Source organism: Siniperca chuatsi, linkage group LG8 (genome assembly GCF_020085105.1).
Source record: "Siniperca chuatsi isolate FFG_IHB_CAS linkage group LG8, ASM2008510v1, whole genome shotgun sequence".
Classification (NCBI taxonomy): Eukaryota; Metazoa; Chordata; class Actinopteri; order Centrarchiformes; family Sinipercidae; genus Siniperca; species Siniperca chuatsi.
This window is the reverse complement of record NC_058049.1, coordinates 11,650,903-11,668,798: the sequence shown is the minus strand read 5'-3', so window position 1 is coordinate 11,668,798 and position 17,896 is coordinate 11,650,903. Positions and strand designations below refer to the sequence as shown.

General features: G+C 39.0%; 1 protein-coding gene across 2 annotated transcripts in view; it reads left to right on the top strand.

The window, feature by feature from the left end:
* Positions 1 to 17,896, top strand: part of zdhhc9 (zinc finger DHHC-type palmitoyltransferase 9) — a 28,839-nt gene that overhangs the window by 3,614 nt on the left and 7,329 nt on the right. For both annotated transcript variants that reach the window (XM_044205064.1, XM_044205063.1), the window contains 5 exons: positions 6,943 to 7,103; positions 11,612 to 11,770; positions 13,739 to 13,876; positions 14,647 to 14,695; positions 15,941 to 16,043. In XM_044205064.1, coding sequence (XP_044060999.1) covers positions 6,943 to 7,103; positions 11,612 to 11,770; positions 13,739 to 13,876; positions 14,647 to 14,695; positions 15,941 to 16,043 — 610 coding nt within the window. The remainder of the gene's footprint in view (positions 1 to 6,942; positions 7,104 to 11,611; positions 11,771 to 13,738; positions 13,877 to 14,646; positions 14,696 to 15,940; positions 16,044 to 17,896) is intronic.

The following is a 17,896-nucleotide window of genomic DNA, read 5'->3' as shown; positions in this document are numbered from 1 at the left end:
TGTGTCAGCATTGTCATTGTGAGTATGTTAGCATGCTGATGTTAACATTTAGCACAGAGCACCACTGTGCCTAATTACAGCCTCACAGAGCTGCTAGCATGGCTGTGGACTCTGTCTTGTTAGTTGGCTGCTTGTGTTAGCTAACACAGAGTGGATTGTTTCACTCATCAACAGTAACCGATTAATTTTCTGTCATTCAACTAATCAATAAATTGATTAATTGTTACAGCTCTAGCTAATATGACTTATAATATTGTCACTATTCCAAAACACAATATAGTGGCCATAATTTATCAGAAACTCAATTTGTAAAAAGCTTAGCAGTGATTAAAAACTGTACTACAGTCTACTGCACACACTAAATATGCATGACACAGCATCATTATGATGTAATTTTAAGAAGCAAAGCTTTGTGTGTAAGCTAATTCTGGTGCTAGTTCATTGTTTAGTTGTTCACTGTCTTTGTCGCATTTCCTCGTTTTGGAGGATTCATTCCTCACATGTTGGCTTGAGGTTGAGCTGTGAGCTGCACCGTGGCATTGATGGGTGAACAGAGAGGGCAGTGTCCTGGCGTGGGCTGGTTCATATCCAGCACCAGCCGAGCAGACATCTCACTTTTATCACCAGCCATCGGCACCCCGTGCAGGGAGACCTCTCTGTGCTTTAATTTGTGCTAATTTGCGGAAACGAGCAGCTGAATACACAAATGGAAAGTCCCATTAGGAACAACTAAACAAATTATTTACTGAAGAGGTGGGCCCGGCCTGTTTTTTCCTGTACAGGGAGAATCAATTTTAGGACTGCATGTCCTTACCCTGTTGGTTTTTTTTGCCCATTTAATATCTACTGATGTAATTTTTAAACAGGATTTTACATATATACATTTTGCCTATGATGTATAAAAGGCTTTGGTAGCCCTTTGCCCAACATGTATACAACTGCAAATGGCTTTCTCACAGATGGATGTTCACTGGTTTGGTTCCCATTTGTATGTTTGTGTAAATGTGTATGTGGTGTGCGTGGATGCATGCATGCATATGTGCATGTGGATAGCCACCAATGGAGCTTGGATGAAGGAACGAGAAACTGGAGCACAAGGACAGTGTGTCATCTGCCTGTCCACCCCAGGACGCTGAGCTACGAGGCCAGAGGAGCATATGTGCATGTAATGAGACTGACCATTTCTCTGTGCCTGTGTGTGTTTGTACTCTATCTACATCCTTACATATGCTGCAAGGCAGAAGTGTGCCTGGCCGACCAACCGTCCTCTAGTCATCTTCATAAAATGTGAAGATGTATTGAGGACGAGTGCAGGGCTGAGCCTGCAGAGCGAGCAGCTGCAGTCAGAGGAGATCTTGTAACCGACCCCTGAGCCTCCCTCAGCATCTAACCCCACCCTGTCTCCCTGTTAGCCAATCAGAAAGCGGCTTCCAGGCCTGGCTAAATGAGCAATAACATGATTTATGCCCTGTTCAGAGTACATGCTCCATTTACAGTAACAGTGATCTCCAGGCTTTGTTCTCTGGAAGCTTCCCTGGCAGGAGGAGAGGGCTGATTTTCTGTGGAGGGTGAAGTGATATGTTTTGCCCAGACCCTGTACCATTCAGAGAGGCATACTTTACATGTTTCCTCACTTTATCTTCAACATGTTTAGTTTCAAATAGATGCTCTCCTAGAAGAAATGTATAGAGATGGCTGCCTCTTTAATCATGCTGTTAAATCATTAGTATTGTTTTTCATGTAGCTGAAATTAAATCAGATTTATCATTATTCTTAATTTCACTTAGTGAATATTCTATGATGCAACATCTATAATCCTAGCTTTAATCCTGGCTCTCATGTTTCATCTCTCTCATATTTAAGTGTTGCATAATAAGGAAGACTGATTTAAACTGGACTACAGATTGTACCCTTTGGACCTTTGGTGTAGCTTCAGTTTTAATGGTTTCTGGTCAGATATTTGTTGTCCAATGAGTTCCCAGTTTGTGCCTCTCACAAATTACCATTACATTCAAGTCAGAGCTAAGCATGACATTTTCTAAAAAGAAAAAATACCTTTGAATCTTTGAAAACCCTAGAAGGCTGTTTAACAACACTTAACTGCTGTTCTCAAGGTATTTCCAGATTCCTCAAAGATGCCTTACTTAAGTAAGTACAGAAGTATTATCAGCTAAATGTACCCATTCTTAAAAACCGAAAACTGTCCCCTATTACACATTTATACGTTATACATTATTTGATTGTTCATCCAGATGCATCAATGCATAAGCAGCATTTCATTGTTGTAGCTGGTCGGGGAGCTAAGAAACGATAAAGTTAATTGTTTGGAATATTCTCGGATCTTTGCTGTTTTTGTGAGTAGTGGCATAAAATGGAAATACTCAAGTAAACTATAGGTACCACTAAACTGTATTTAAGTAGAATACTTGAGTAAATGTACTTAGTTACTTTCCACCACTGCTCCAAATGAAAGATGGCAGCCAGAACTGACATCTCCGTGCTCAAATGGATATTTGTCAGTTCTGGCTACCTGGATTTGGAAACACGGTCACATCTTGAGAAACAGGTTAAACTCTTTTCTTTTTTTTATTGTGTAGCAGACTGAATATTTTTTTATCCAGATGGTTAGAAAAGACTTTAAGGACTTGAAGGCTCTGTGACTCAAATGTAATGGTAATACATGAGAAGAACAAACTGGAGAAACATGATTACATCTGTGGAAAAGGCTGTCTGAGATTTCTGCTGTAGAGGGACTTACCAAATCCCCCTCGAATCAGAATATTTACGAAGTTCAGTAATGGAGTGGTTTTCTGTCTATATGTGGAAAAGACGGAAGAGGGCAAGTACAGTTTGTGAGCTTTTGTTTTCTTTCAACAGTGCCCTAGAAACAGGCAGAGTCACAGTCTACAGAGGGCTTCTACTGAGGCCCACTGTGGATCTGCCGGCACTGCAAGTGCATAATTCATTTTTAGTATGATTCATGCAGATCTGCAACAGCTTACAGCTGTAAAGTATTAATAAAGGAAGGGCTTGAAATGTTCAACAAAGGTAAAATGTCATGACTCACCAAGGCATGACATGGTGACATATTAATCCCGGGTTCAGTGGTTTTATTGCTGAGAAATTGAAGTGATTTTAATTCAGCGATATCCCTACTTTAGACGCTCCTTTGAGCTCGTGTCATCCTGAGTTAAGAGAGGAAATCCTCTGAATCAAAGTCTGCAGTTCACACACACACACACACACACACACACACACACAGCAAAGTGAACTTCACACTTTCCATGCAGAATAAGCAGAAATGAAGGTAGCTTATCTCTAGCTCTTATAAAACACATTGTAATTGTTTTATATGTTTCATGTGATTATTGTCCTATATGACTAGCTGATTGCAATAATGGGGTCCCACAATAATCAATCAAACTGGAAATATTTGCTTAAGATACTCCGGCACATAACTCCCGGTAAAACCACAAATTATTGTTGTTACACGTCAGTTTTTGGACTGATTAAACAAACAAGATATAACGTTAATTAGTGGTCTTTAGAGGGGCTGGAAGGTGGTTTGTGTTACCTTTTTAGACAGAGCCAGGCTAGCTGTTTCCTCCTGTTTCCTGTCTTTATGCTAAGCTAAGCTAACTGTCTGCTCATTTCACTCATCGCATGAAAGTGAATAAGTGTATTTCCCAAAATGTCGAACTATTTCTTTAAAAGGGTGCCCCACTGGTTTAGCATTGCATTAACATTGTCGGACTCACAATGGACATTTTAAAAAAGGGATCAAAATCGGTGCAGCAGAACCAGAGATATCATCTTTTTTTATTCCATGCATTCTTCCTCCTTGTCAAAACCTGGTTGCATAGGTGTCAAATGAAATGAATAAATTGAAATGTAGTGGAGTATAACTATAAAATAGCATAAATTAAAGCAGTACTTCATTACAGTACTTGAATAAACGTACTTAGTTACTTTAAACCACTGGAACTAGTTTATTGTGTGCCTCAGTGGAGAGGCAAAAAGTTGAGTAAGAAAGGGAATGTGTAAGTGGTATGTGAGTGTCATTTGGCGGTCTGATTGATCGCCTCACAGATGAAAACATTTTCCCCACATGCACACAGGGCCTGATTAAGTCCAGTTTTTCTGCGGCCTCTGTGGTGACTGATGAACACACAGTGTCATGGTGCCAGCACCACCCTGCTCCTCAACAGCAGAGGAAATTGTCACATCCAGGAAGGACGTGGAGGCTTGATGGGAAGCGATGATAGAGTGCGCCTCGAATACCTACCAGTCATTATTACGGGAATTACACTTCATCGACAGACTGCCTCCCCTTAGTCTGAAACCCCTGGCTGCTCTCTGCTGTCTCTGCACTAACAAATGGACCAAACATACTTCACAGGCCTGGTCCAGTGGAAATTTCTATTGATTTGATCTCTGCACCTAGTTTCCATTAGTGTGAAAAAAGACACTGCAGGGAAACTGCTCAGACAAGTCCAGCAGGTGTTGTGCATGTGTGTTGTTGTCTCATCAGCGCTCACTGCTGAGGTATGCAGCCGTACCTTGTTCATCTACACATTGTGACTAAACAGGTGGACTTGTCTCTGCCATGTTGTACTGACTGTCCCTTGAGTGTTTGTGTGTGTGTGTGTGTGTGTGTGTGTATTTATGGTGAGAATGAATTAAATGCCACCCAGAGAAGACAAGACAAATATTATGGATGGCACTGTAAATTATGAAATCACTAGTTTTGTCCCACCAACAGTCGAGAACTCAAAGATATTCAATTTCAAATTATAAAAAGAGAAGAAAGTAGCAAATGCTCACTTTTTAGCACATTATTATTAATCAAAATTGTTGTTGATTTGATTAAATGACCAATTTTCTTGTTATTGTTCTTATTATGAGATGTCAGATGTACAGTACAGTCCATAAGTATTTGGACAAATACACATCTTTTTGTTGTGTTGGCTCTGTACTCCAGCACATGATTATTGAAATAAAACAATGGCTATAAGGGAAAACTGCAAGTCTGATCTAACAAATCCCAACTAAACCAGAAACAATCACATTGTAATAGAAATATCATTGTGCATTAGTGCTGCTTTTAAGCAGTTTTGGCCTCCCAAAATAATTTATAGGTCTCACTCATTTATGTAACTGTATATGCAGTCATCTGGCTGATATGTGTTACAGATAAATGGCTGTTGTCCATATGGGATATTATATTCCACACAAATGCACCTTGTAACTTTGTGTAGAAAAATACTTTCAAAATCCTAATACTTCATTATTAATCATTTCATCTATAAAATGTCAGGAAAAAGTGAAAAATGTCCATTACAATTTCCCAGTCTACAGTATATGTATTGTTTTATCCAAAACCCAAAGATATTCAGTTTATTATTATTTAAGACAAAGGAAAGCAGCAATGTCTCACATTTTAGGTGCTGGAACCATAGAGTGTGTGGGATTTTTCCTTGAAAAATGACTTAAATAATCAGTCGATTATCAAAATAGCTGCATATTTATTAGTATATATATTGAAGTTGACATACAGTTTGTTTATTTTGTCCATCCAACAAGTCCAACACCCCCAAAATATCAGAAAATCAGAAAATATTTATATTTGAAAAGCTGAAACTAGCATCGACTCGATTAATCGACTAATCGTTTCAGCTCTGCTTCTATATACTGAATATTACTGAATATAATTTACTTCAACAAAAAGAGAACAATGTGTAAATATTATGTAGACTGATGATTTTGCTTTTAAATAACTGATGTGTGTCTCTCAGAGGAGAGTTTTGAAAATGTTTCTGTCCACATAGAGTATCCATGGTCCAAATTTCCATCTTCCACAAAATGAAGCAGAGTGTGTGTCGTCTGAGTGGGCAGGGTTTATGCGTGACATGCAGTACAAAAGTTAGTCTCGTACAGGATATGGCACAGTACCTTGCAATCCTGTAGTGCAACATCAGTGTTGCATTATGAATATGTATTATACCGGCCACATGAGAGGAAGATGAGGCCGCACAGTTTAACTATTAATAACTGCATGTAGAAGCCTTTAACGCTGCGGCTCTGTTCTGTCGCAGCACTTTGCACTGCAGCTCACATCTGTTATCGCACTGAGCTGCAGGCCTTTTTTTTGCTGGAGTCCTGCTGGCTCTAATCTCAATGGCCTGGCAAACGGAGTTATGCTAATGTTTCTCCACTCTTCCAGAAGGTGAGGGGAGTGTGGCATGGTGTTGTTTATTCACGGCCATGACTTCGACACGGTCCAGAGGAAGGGCTGCTCTCACGGTTCATGACCTTATGCTCAGAACACCAGTTCAGAATATGTATGTTGTCATGTGATGCCCTCTCTGCACATGCTGTTTTTCAGAGGGCTCTCCCATTTCTGTTAAGGTTGTTGTCTGCAGTCGTCATGTGCAGCTGTGATGCAAAAATATATAATATTTTAATTAATTAATAGTATTTCTTTTGGTATGAACTCTAGGGCTGCAACTAGCTATTATTTTAATTATCAATTAATCTGCCAATTATTAATTGTTTTGTCTATAAAATGTTCATCACATTTCCCCAGATCCTACTGTAGGTGACACCATCAGATGTCTTGTTTTGTCCAACCAACAGTCCAAAATTTCATATTTTCTGTCTAATGATGTGAAACAAAGAAAAGCCTTACACTGGAGATGCTGCTACCAGAAAATGATTATTTTTGCTTTAAAAATTACTTAAACGATTAATCGGTTTTCAAAATAATAGGTCTAATGAAACTATGACAAAGCAAGACACAAAAATGTTTCACTTGCAGTTCTGTTGTATGCTATAATGAGGCAAAACAGAGCAACTGCAGACAAAAACTGTGGCTTGACAGCTTTTCACCTTTTCTGAAAAACTGCTTTTAAACTGTATCTGAATCTTTTTGTTTTCCTACAGATGTCCGTACCTGGCTGTCCATCTGTCTCCTGCCATCCCAGTTTTTGCTGTTGTGCTCTTCCTCTTCGTCATGGCCATGTTACTGAGGACCAGCTTCAGTGACCCCGGGGTGCTGCCACGGGCCCTTCCAGAGGAAGCCACATTCATCGAGATGGAAATTGGTGAGTTACAGGAATGGTTTACAGAAAATGTCTTTATTTTCAGTCTACTTTTAAGTACGTACTTTCTGAACCACTTAAGCTTTTGTCTCCCCAATATTCCCCTTCAAATATTTCACTATAATATTAAATGAATACGAAAAATCTCATCTTTAGATATTATCTATTAACAGTTATTTTTTTCCCGACGGAGCCCCGCCCACTTCAAACCAGTCAGAAGAGCACAGAGAAAAACACAATACAGAAATCTTTTATGTGAAATAACAAAAACTGTTCTAACTTTGGCAGAAGATAATGTGTACATATATAATCTCATTACTCAAAGTATAAAGAAAATTGATAAAATAAGTGTTTATGACCCTTTTAAATATCCCCGTAAGTTTTCCACACTTTTGGGCAGGATCACATATATATTCTGTTTTGTGAAGACATATCTTAAAGCTGCTATAATTGATATTTTTATAATTATCAAATGTATCAAATGACAATGTGAAAACAATGTGACAAAGTGAAAGGGGTTGGTACTTACAGAGAATTAGCAGCTCCCCTCAGCCTTATATGTTTAGCTGTCCGACCCACAACTTTACTGTTTTGGTTCACTCTCTCCGCTCTCATAGTGTTGTTTTTGGCCACAGCAGACAGCTGTGCTCAGCACCAAACGGCAGAGAGACAGTTAGTGATTACATGGTGAACATAGTGGAGCATTTAGAAGCTGAAGAGAAGCTAACAATTCACCATATCAACTTGATGATATGTCAGTGTTGTGTTCACAGCTTGTTTTCACTGCCCCCAAGTGCCAAAAAATAAATGTCATCCACGATGACATTCCTTATAGCTACACCATTAAAAATGTATAAAACGTCCATGTAAGTTAGCATGAATATTGAATCTTTACGAATTTTTGGATTTTGACTGGAATTAGGAATATACAATGGTTGTGTGAATCTGAAGAATACTTGTTAGCACAACAATTGTAGATGATAAAGTTTGTTTGTGATGACGTTTTCTGGCAAAATGTCTATTTATTGCTGATAATAGCAGAAAAGAATAAAGCCAGCCCAGCCCCATTCATGCACCTTCAGTAATAATGCTCAGATCCACTGCAGGTTTTTGCCAGGTTTGAAGTAATCTCATCTCTTCTAGTGTGATTGCAGTCCAGCTCCTCACCTTGAAGTATGCATAGCTATTATTTGTAATCAGTACTGATAATGCCACCAGGCACAAATCCCTTATCTACATCCATTCAAATGTTAAGTCAACAACAGGACAAATAGTTATTACAATTCATGTGCTATTACATCATCATCTGTGATAAAAATTAGTTGCTGAAGTGAAGTATTTTGGAGGCATAAATACTTCAGTATATATGTTAGTTAAGCAGTGAGTAGGCAACAGTGAGCAGGCATGTTTGTTGTGCGTTATGTTGCTAAAGGTTGGGTGTGCTCGTCTGGGGATGTAGAGCCCAGTCTAACACATATTCATTACAAGAGATCCTGTTATCTCATTACACAAAACAAACTATACACTGTATAATAATGACAACAAAGCCTTTGCAATCAAAAAATAAACAAGCGCCTAGCAGTGCATTTTTGTATTTTTCATGGCCACTCCCTGGGCTGTCCAGACTCTCTTTATGTCTTCAGCTTTTACTCTGTAATATTTCTGCAACACCCCTCCCTGCATCCTCCCTGTCTGTCGGTGTGGCTGCTCAATGTTCACTCTTTGTCTCTGTTAAAGATTCACAGTGTCCTTCAGCCATCACTCGTGCTCTCTCACTCCACTCAAGAGGCATGGGTGGAGGCTGGTCTCAGCTCATGATGGAGCATGGCTGTAAAAGCAAGGCAGAGGCACTCGGTCCTCTGAGAATGTGTTAGCTGGCAGCCAGCGCTTCTCTCATCATGACTGTGACTCATACCGCTCGCTGGATGACAATGGCTCTGTGGTCTGACTATCTGTGGCCGTGATGACCCTGGTGGAGAGAGCTGCTGCATGTAGTTTATATGAGGAAGTCTCATGGGAAATTATTTATGTGCAACTAATGATTATTTTCAGTATTGATAAATGTGTTGATTATTTTTTTCACTGATCATTTAGTCTTTCAGCTGTCAGAAAATGATGACAAATACAAAAATCACAAGTTCCCATAGCCCAAGGTGATGTCTTCAAATGTACATGTTTTATCAAACCAACAGTCTAAAACTCAAACATATTTAATTTACGGTTATATCAAACAAAGAAAAAGGAGGGGAGCCATCAAATGCAGAAAAGTGAGCAGATTTAAAATGTTAAACATGTACGCAAACCCAACTTACTCAGATTGGGCCTTAGATGCATCTTTAGTTAAAGGCACACTCTATGATCCAGATCCCTCACCAACAAAATTCAGAATGCAGGATTTAAGCCTGTTCATTCCCAAATTGATGTACAGGGTGTTTAACACAGAGACTACCTCTAAACAACTAGTAAAGCTAACTTGATACTGATAAAGCTAACTGATATTTTCAAATGCTGTTAAGTTTTGTTTGCATCAGTAATGTATGTAAGCATAACAGGCCTAAGACAGAAAAAATATTAGTTTTTAGTCAATCAATTTTAGTAAATTAAGATGTGTTGTGAATATATAATTCATATGGGGGAAAAGAGCATTGGGCTAACCCACTTCTCTCCATAGGTTCGTATTTACTGTATAGATAGAGTGGTAACATTCTTCTCATCTAATTCTCGGTAAATAAGTGAATAAGCATATTTCCCAAAATGTCAAACTATTCCTTTTAAATCACTTCACCCTACATCCCATCCAAGTCTCTTAACCGCAGGAGTTTTTAGGTCCTGGTTCCACACACACAAACAAATCTTTAGTGGCACATTGGTTTTATGTTTCCCTTGACCTTGTTCGGCATGTAGCTTCCCAAACTCTGTCAATGATAGATTGCCTATTTTTAGTCTTATACCTTCCTTTTTTGGTTTGATTTTTTACATTCCACATCTCAGCAAATTTCCCAAAATGGCTAACATGACCATGTGAAGAATATACACTGCAGCAGCTTGTGAAGCCTTGAGTTTAACGACTTCCATCCCACACTTATAACTCTTTTACAATATGTTTTTTAATGTGTTAGGGTAGCTGTTTGCTGTTATAAATGTGGGTGAGCTAACAGCCAGTCAAGGAGGCAGGTATGGATGTTTGATCTCATTCTGAGGCTGTGGCAGGCATTTTGATGAAGCCGCCGCTGCTGCGATGCTCTGTCCCCTCAGCCTGTTAGCGACTAGTCCCGAGGGGGAATGCTAATATGAAGAGAGGCATCCTCTTGGAATATATAATGCCACTAGCAGACAGAGCTTTGCTACCTGAGGGAGTGGCATCATTCCCCGTGAGTGATGACTCATTAATTTATTCTCCACTAGTTTATCCTGAAAGCCACTAATCCTACATCCTGTAGATTCATAATACAGAGCTTTTTGTGCTGTCAGATAAAACAAATTTCCCAACCTTTATGCCTGTAGATGTATTTTGGATGGTTTTGATACAAACTTGTAAATGTGCTAGTTTCACTGATTTATTAATGCAGAAACTGTTTTGTTTTACGTAACATTCATTGAGAGCTTTATACAAATGATAAATATGCAGTTTAGTTTATGGAATTTTTATAGAATATTTATAGAATTTTCCTTCTACTCATCTGTGAACACTTTCTCCAGCTCAGATAATTTAATTTCCACAAATACCACATTTTTTTATCTTTTATCTTTAATCTATCCCCAGAAAGTCAAATGAGCGTGCTTGCTCTTTTCCATTAACTCCACATTCATGCCTTCCCAATGCAGCATGTTAATGGTAGATTTCTCCCTAACAGTTACTCTCCTGAGAGATTCCAGCCTGCAACCCTCTGGTCATTAGCCAGCCTCTCTAACCTCTCGGCTCCTGCAGTGCAACATAATCAGAAAGATCTGGATTGCCAGGAGAAGTGAATGCATGAGAATTGAATTTGGTTGGTGACTGCAGAAACAAAAGAAATGACGGTCATTTCAGTGGTAGGAAGGTTAGTTGATACCCAAATAGAGCAGTACACGGCATTATAGTGTTGCTAATAAATAATATTAACAGCTCAGCAGTGATTAAACATAAATCCACCATCATCAATACTGTATCGAGCCAATGTCGTCATTCACTTACATCCTCAAGGTTCGGCTGTCAAGATTTATGGTTTTTTTTTTGTCCTTGTCACTGAATCTCACATTTCTCACTGCCTGTTAAGGAAATATACAGCATGGTAACGCAATAGTCTGAGCACCTGTACAGTCTAAGTTCCTTTTGTGAAGCTTATAATGTTCATTATTTGTGATAACACTGTCAGAGGTGTTAATTTGTGATTTTTTTTGTTTTGTTGCAGATATAGTTTGTGGTGTTGTTGTATTGGATTGCGGTTAAATAACACCTTTTAGAATAATTTCTTGTGTGACCACGATTGCCAACACCTACTAATGAACGTCGTTGTTTTTTGTTTCCACAGAGGCTGCCAATGGGAACGTCCCCGCAGGGCAGCGACCCCCTCCTCGAATCCGCAATGTTCAGATCAACAACCAGATCGTCAAGCTCAAGTACTGCTACACCTGCAAGATCTTCCGACCACCTCGAGCATCTCACTGCAGCATCTGTGACAACTGTGTCGGTAAGACATCTCTCCTGATCTGCCATCACTTCTCATGATGTTCAAACAAAAGCTTTACGAAGTGAGAAGACAGCTTGGTTCGTTTCAGTTTTTCAGAAATAGAAAGGTGAGTAATGTTTTGTGGGAAAAATAGCTTGCTGACATGATGATTATTACTGAAGCCTCAATCTTAATTACCTCTGTGCATTCCTTTGTCACTTTGTCAATTATTTAAAAAATCCTAGCTTTATAAATAAATGTTGGACAAGAAGACAAGGTGCAAAACTTTTAGAAAACTGAAACAAATGGGCCAAAAACTTCACAGGGAGTGCTTTTTATGGAATGTGCTTTGAATTTTGAAGGTGGTTTGAACTGTGTGTGTGTTGTGATGTGTGTGTGTGTATGCAGCTGTGTCATCTCTCAACCCTGCAGAGTAACTGTGATTTGGCTTCTGATGATTGAGGAATGCGTCTGGGGGGAGCGTAGACTCACAGGCGATATGAGAGGAAACAGTGGAGGCTCAGTGAGGGAGTAAGCGCTCAGTCATTGTGAACACTAGTTCATCTGTGTCCACCTGCTGTAGAAACACACACGCACACATAGTCCAAGCATGACACAGCAGCGTGCCTCAGTCCCTCTTTTACTGCAGTCATATCTTCTGCTCTCTCAACTCAGCGTTGTTTATAGTGGTTAAAGTCTCTCACAGAATATGCAGCATAATAAAAAAACAGCCAAGCCATTTCACAAATTATATTTATTTATACCCGGAGCCTTCTCTGGTTAATATATTATGAGATGTCTGACTTACAATATAGTCTGAGTATTTGGACAGTTGTTTTAGCTCTGTATGTAACACATGGGAGTTGAGATAAAACAATAACTATGGGGGTAAAGTGCTAGCCTGGTTCCAGACCTCTGAATTGCTGCACTCATGTGATTTTCTTTATAAGTGATTCAAAATGACAAAATGGCATTTCAGTTTGATTACCAAGCTAGTAAAGTGCTTTCAGCTTTAATTAGAGGGTTTTGACATCCATATAGAGCGAAGGGGATTATTGTCCTGCTGCACTCTATATGCAATCTAAAAATTGGGGGGATTATGTATAACAAGACAAAGAGTCTACAGCCATGCTAGTGGCTCTGTGAGGCTGTACTTTGTGGTGCTTTGACGTCGGCATGCTAATATGCTCACAATGACAATGCTGATGTTTAGCAGGTTTAATGTTTACCATGTTCACCATCTTAGTTTAGTGTGTTAGCATGTTAACATTTGCTACGTAGCACTAAACAATGTCACTAGTTTTTCAGGTATTTGGTCATAAACCAAAGTATCAGACACATTCAAATGTTGACCTGATGGTGGCGCTGGATGGAAAGTCAGGGGATCACCAAAGTGATTACTATTCATCCTCTGGAGATAATGAATGTCTGTACAATATTTCATGGCAATTGTTGGATATTTCAGTCTGAATGAAAGTGGTGGACCAACTGCCTGACCAACAGACTGCGATGCCTATAGCCATGTCGCTAAAAATAGCGAGGACTATAAAAAAAGGTTCCTTCTCTGCTCTATAAATAGAAAAATGATCATTTATTTTGACCTTATATCTACAAGCTGCTTCACGCTTTAATGTTTACTGTATATTGTTGTGAAACTCCATCCAGGGAGTGCAGCGATGTGTCTGGTGCAGAAAAAAGTATAAAGAAAGATGTTTACCTCTGTTGTCCGTTTGACCCTGCGTTGCTATCATCTGGTTCTCCTCCAAATTATAGAAGAGGAGAGACAATAAGGAAGTGATCATTATATTTAGACTGTAGGGTTACAGAAGTTGATGCACAAAGCTGTCTTTGATTAAAAGACTGTAGCTGATACTGGTGTATTTTTAACACTTTTTGATTTCCAAAAGTATCTGATTTCTAAGAAAGTTGGTGTGCTGCTTCCTGTACAATTTACACATTTATATGGTGATCTTTTCTCTTTTTTCACAGACCGTTTTGATCACCACTGTCCATGGGTAGGAAACTGTGTGGGCAAGAGGAACTACCGATACTTCTACCTGTTCACCATGTCCCTCTCCCTGCTCACCATCTATATCTTCACCTTTGACATCGTCCATGTGGTCATGCGTGAGTGTCCTGTCAGTAATTTGTCCAGTCAGAAGCAACAGATAGGTGCATCACGTAGAAGAATGATACATGGATAGTAGGGATAAGCGAGTACACCAATATCTGTATCTGTTCAACCAACTAAATTACCTTTATCCGTACACAGAATGGTGGAGGCTTAAACCAGACATGGGCATGGCTAACCGGACATTGTTAATTTAACTGAAATTGATATGGGTTGATCAGAAGTTGCTATATTTATTAGAAAACTATTTACAGAAAAGCATCAGAATTGCGCTTGAAAGTAATGTTTTTGATCACACTAGTAAGAGAACTAGTTACAGAAGTTTTTTTTGCTATAAGTTGCTATATTTATTGTTTATTAGAAAACGGATATTGACACATTTTACTCGTAATATGATAATACTCGTGATAATGATAATACTCGTACTTTATCTGTACCGATACTCGCTCAACCCTAAGGGAGAGCTAAAAGAATGTGACAAAACAGGAAGAACGACCTGTGACACAAGATCACTAGCAGCTTCTGGTGTATATGCAAACGCATGTGCTGAAACTATGACCTAATTCAGACCAGGCTTTTCCTGGAGCGTGACATGACACACAACAGCAACTGACAGCTTGACATGATTCCTCTTTCATCCTAATCCCTCTGCTTCCTTGTTCCACCCAACACAGACAGCAAGGAGACAGAGAGATGAGTGTTTCTAGTAAGGATAATTGTTATCTTAAGTCTTTTCTTTTTAACTTCTGTGTTGCTCTGTTCACAGGTTCGGTGGATAATGGCTTTTTGAACACTTTGAAGGAAACACCTGGAACATATCCTTTTAGTCTCTGACCACTGTATATACCACAAACAGCTACTGTGTGTGCTATGTTTGCCAGATTTCCTAGAATAGAAAATGAAAGATACTTTTCAAGTGTGACACCCCAACTATGACCGTTCCCTAAACCTCTCCCCAAACAGTGATTTTTCCAATAATAGCTTAGCATCCGTAACTAGGCACAGCAGGTCTGTCAAGCTTTGGATTTCTTAACATGATGAAGTTGTGTCTTTTTTTATAGCCCTTTCCAAAACCAAAAACACAAGAGCAAAAGTGTATGGAATGGATTAAACAAAGTATTTATCAGCTCTAATGTAAACTGTAACCATTAGCATATCCAGCTAATTAGTACATAGCTACAGTAGTAACTGAGTGTTACTTCTAAGGCCAAGGAGCACAGCTAGCTACATTAGTTTGGGGTTGTAGGTTACGTTAAAAAAACTAGCACATACACAGTGTAGTATTTCACCACTGTGTGGAAGCCGGTCCTGAATGCTGTTAGAATTTAGGCATTTACATTAGCAACTCTGTCCTACTCTTATTGGATTTGGGGAAGTTTAGCCAACATTCCCTGAGATAGCGTTACATATTCCTAAAACACAGGTGAGCCTTCATCCTAAAAGCTTTTTTTCTTAAAACACTGAAAGAGAAAACGTTCTGAAAATACGAACTATTATGTAAGCTAAGCAGCCAAACAGGGTTATGTTAGAACATAAAAGTCTAATCTTAAATATTTTCCTTATCATACTCTACTAAAATAATAACTAACTAGCTCTACACTGCAATGAACTGACAGTGCTGTTTCTTTATTGTCTCCCACTCAGATTAGCTGGTGAGGATATTAAGACGGTGTAGTCCCTCATTCGTTGTAGTCATCTGGACATTGTTTTCAGAATCAAGATATTTCGACTCCCATCCGGAAGTCATTCTCAATTGTGAAAATGGTTTGGGAACTCAGAACTCGATGGTAGTTCCCAGACCATTTTCACAATTAAGGCGGGGCTTAACGAATGATCAGTTGAATGTAATTTGACATTTTATTGAAGGAACTGACCTAAATTCCAAACTAAATAAATTTCTTTCTTTTTGCACAGTAAAAAGAGTAAAAACCTCCTGCCTTTTATACAGTTTTTAGACTTCCTTTGTCTGCCATTTTGCCGTCACCTGCTGTCCACTGTTTAATCAGTGACCGTGTGTCATGCAGAAAACATCTGTTGCTGTTTTCTTAACTGGAGTTCACTGTGGTGGAGGTGTTGGTGTGCTTCTTCACCCTGTGGTCAGTGGTGGGACTTACCGGCTTCCACACCTACCTGATCTCTCTCAACCAGACCACCAATGAGGATGTAAGTTCTTCTTACTGCATGTTCAGCATGTCCTATACCATTAACGCTTTTTGTTAATGACTACAGACTAATGCTGTTGTCACTTCTACAGTTTGTTTGCTCTTAGGTCTGAATCATGCTCTGAGGAACAATGCTGTACTTTGCATCTAATTTGTTTAGGTTTTTATACAAATGAACCGTGACAAATAACAAATGGACTTATAGGATTAAGTCATTCTGTTAGTTTTCTGTGACATTATTATCATCAAGAGGGTGATGATAATACACCTGAAACTGTTTGGTAACTGCCAAAAATGCCAGAAGAAGAATAACTTGCACTTTATCAGTTTTGCTTGGTAGCTAACAACTAAATAAAGAGAGACACATGCATTTACATCTTTTCAACATCTGGCTAGAATCGCTGAAATGCTTCTGGGCTGCACTTGCACTTTGCTTTTATATGATATCCGATTACTCTGCGATTTGCCCAAGACACATAAAGTGGCTAAGTGTAAATAAGAGTACTGAGACCCAAATATTCAGGCACTTTTGACTCCTCTGATTGGTGCTCACCTGGGTTGCCACCATTATTTTCACCCAAACAATCTCAACTCAAGAAGGAAATGTTTCAGTCTTAATTAAACTGAACAGACGAGTTGTGAATGTACCATAAACGTCATGTTCTACCCCACCGATCAATCACAGATAAGATAAAAAGATGTGCCGATATTTTTCTAGTCCTCACGTTTAAGAGTTTAGATGAAGAGTTAGACGTGTTTAAGATGAAGATTTGTTTGTAAATTAGATTTAGATTAATGTTATTGTTAGGCACATAATGAAGATAAAGTATCGTTTTAAGAATATGTTTGTAAATGCTGGGATCAGGCAGCCTGGCTTCACGTGACTGGAAAGATAAACATACATCACAGAGGTGTAAACATTACAATTTCTAAGACTACAGGGCTGTTTCCTTGACAACGGCACTGCCTCGTTCAGCACTGAAGGACAGAGGGCTGGTAAACTGTAGCTTGTTAAACAAGGCTATTATATTGTAAATGAAAGTAAAGCAAATACAGGAAGTGTTGTGAACTCAAATAAAAAGAAAACTGAGACTGAGAAAACAAGAACTTAACTGAAGCTAGAAAGTCTATTTATAACTGAAGCTAAAACAAAGACATAATGTATGTCACATTTGTTGTTTGTTACTTTAAAGAAAAAAAAATCTGACTTCACATGAGGCGGAACGGACCACATGGAGGGATTGACCTATCTTTCTGCCTGTATTTTAAAATTCAGTATGTCCTCTTTTTATCCAGTTCATCCACACTAAGACTAAAAATCTCTTTACAAGGAAAACATGGCCAATACAGCAGGAGCAGTTTTATTTTGCTCAGTCTGAGCCATATGACAAATTGGCTACTGAATGCTAAAAGCAGCAGTTGGACTCCTCTCTGTTCACCAAGCCAGCATATTCTAATGATCTAAAAATATGCATGAATAGCTGAAATAAGAACAAGACAGACCAGCTGGTTTCTGACTCTCAGCTTGTCAGCCACATTTAGAAGAAGCTTGTGAGACTAAATATATTGGAAAAATATTGATTGCTTGATCACATTACCATCGAGTCATTATTTAGTTACCACACACACATTCAGACCGATGTAAAGCAGGTGGTGATGCAGGTGGATGAATCCACTGTGGGAGTACTTTATGTTGTGTCTGTGTATAATAGTGTTAACAGTGTGTGTACTTTATTGGAGGGTTTGTTAGCCTAGATCTGACTGCAGAGGCTCTGACGAGAAGCAGAGAGCAGCAGCAGCGGTGGTGGTGGGAGGTTCTAGATGGCTGAAAGCAAGAGTGCACTCATACTTTGT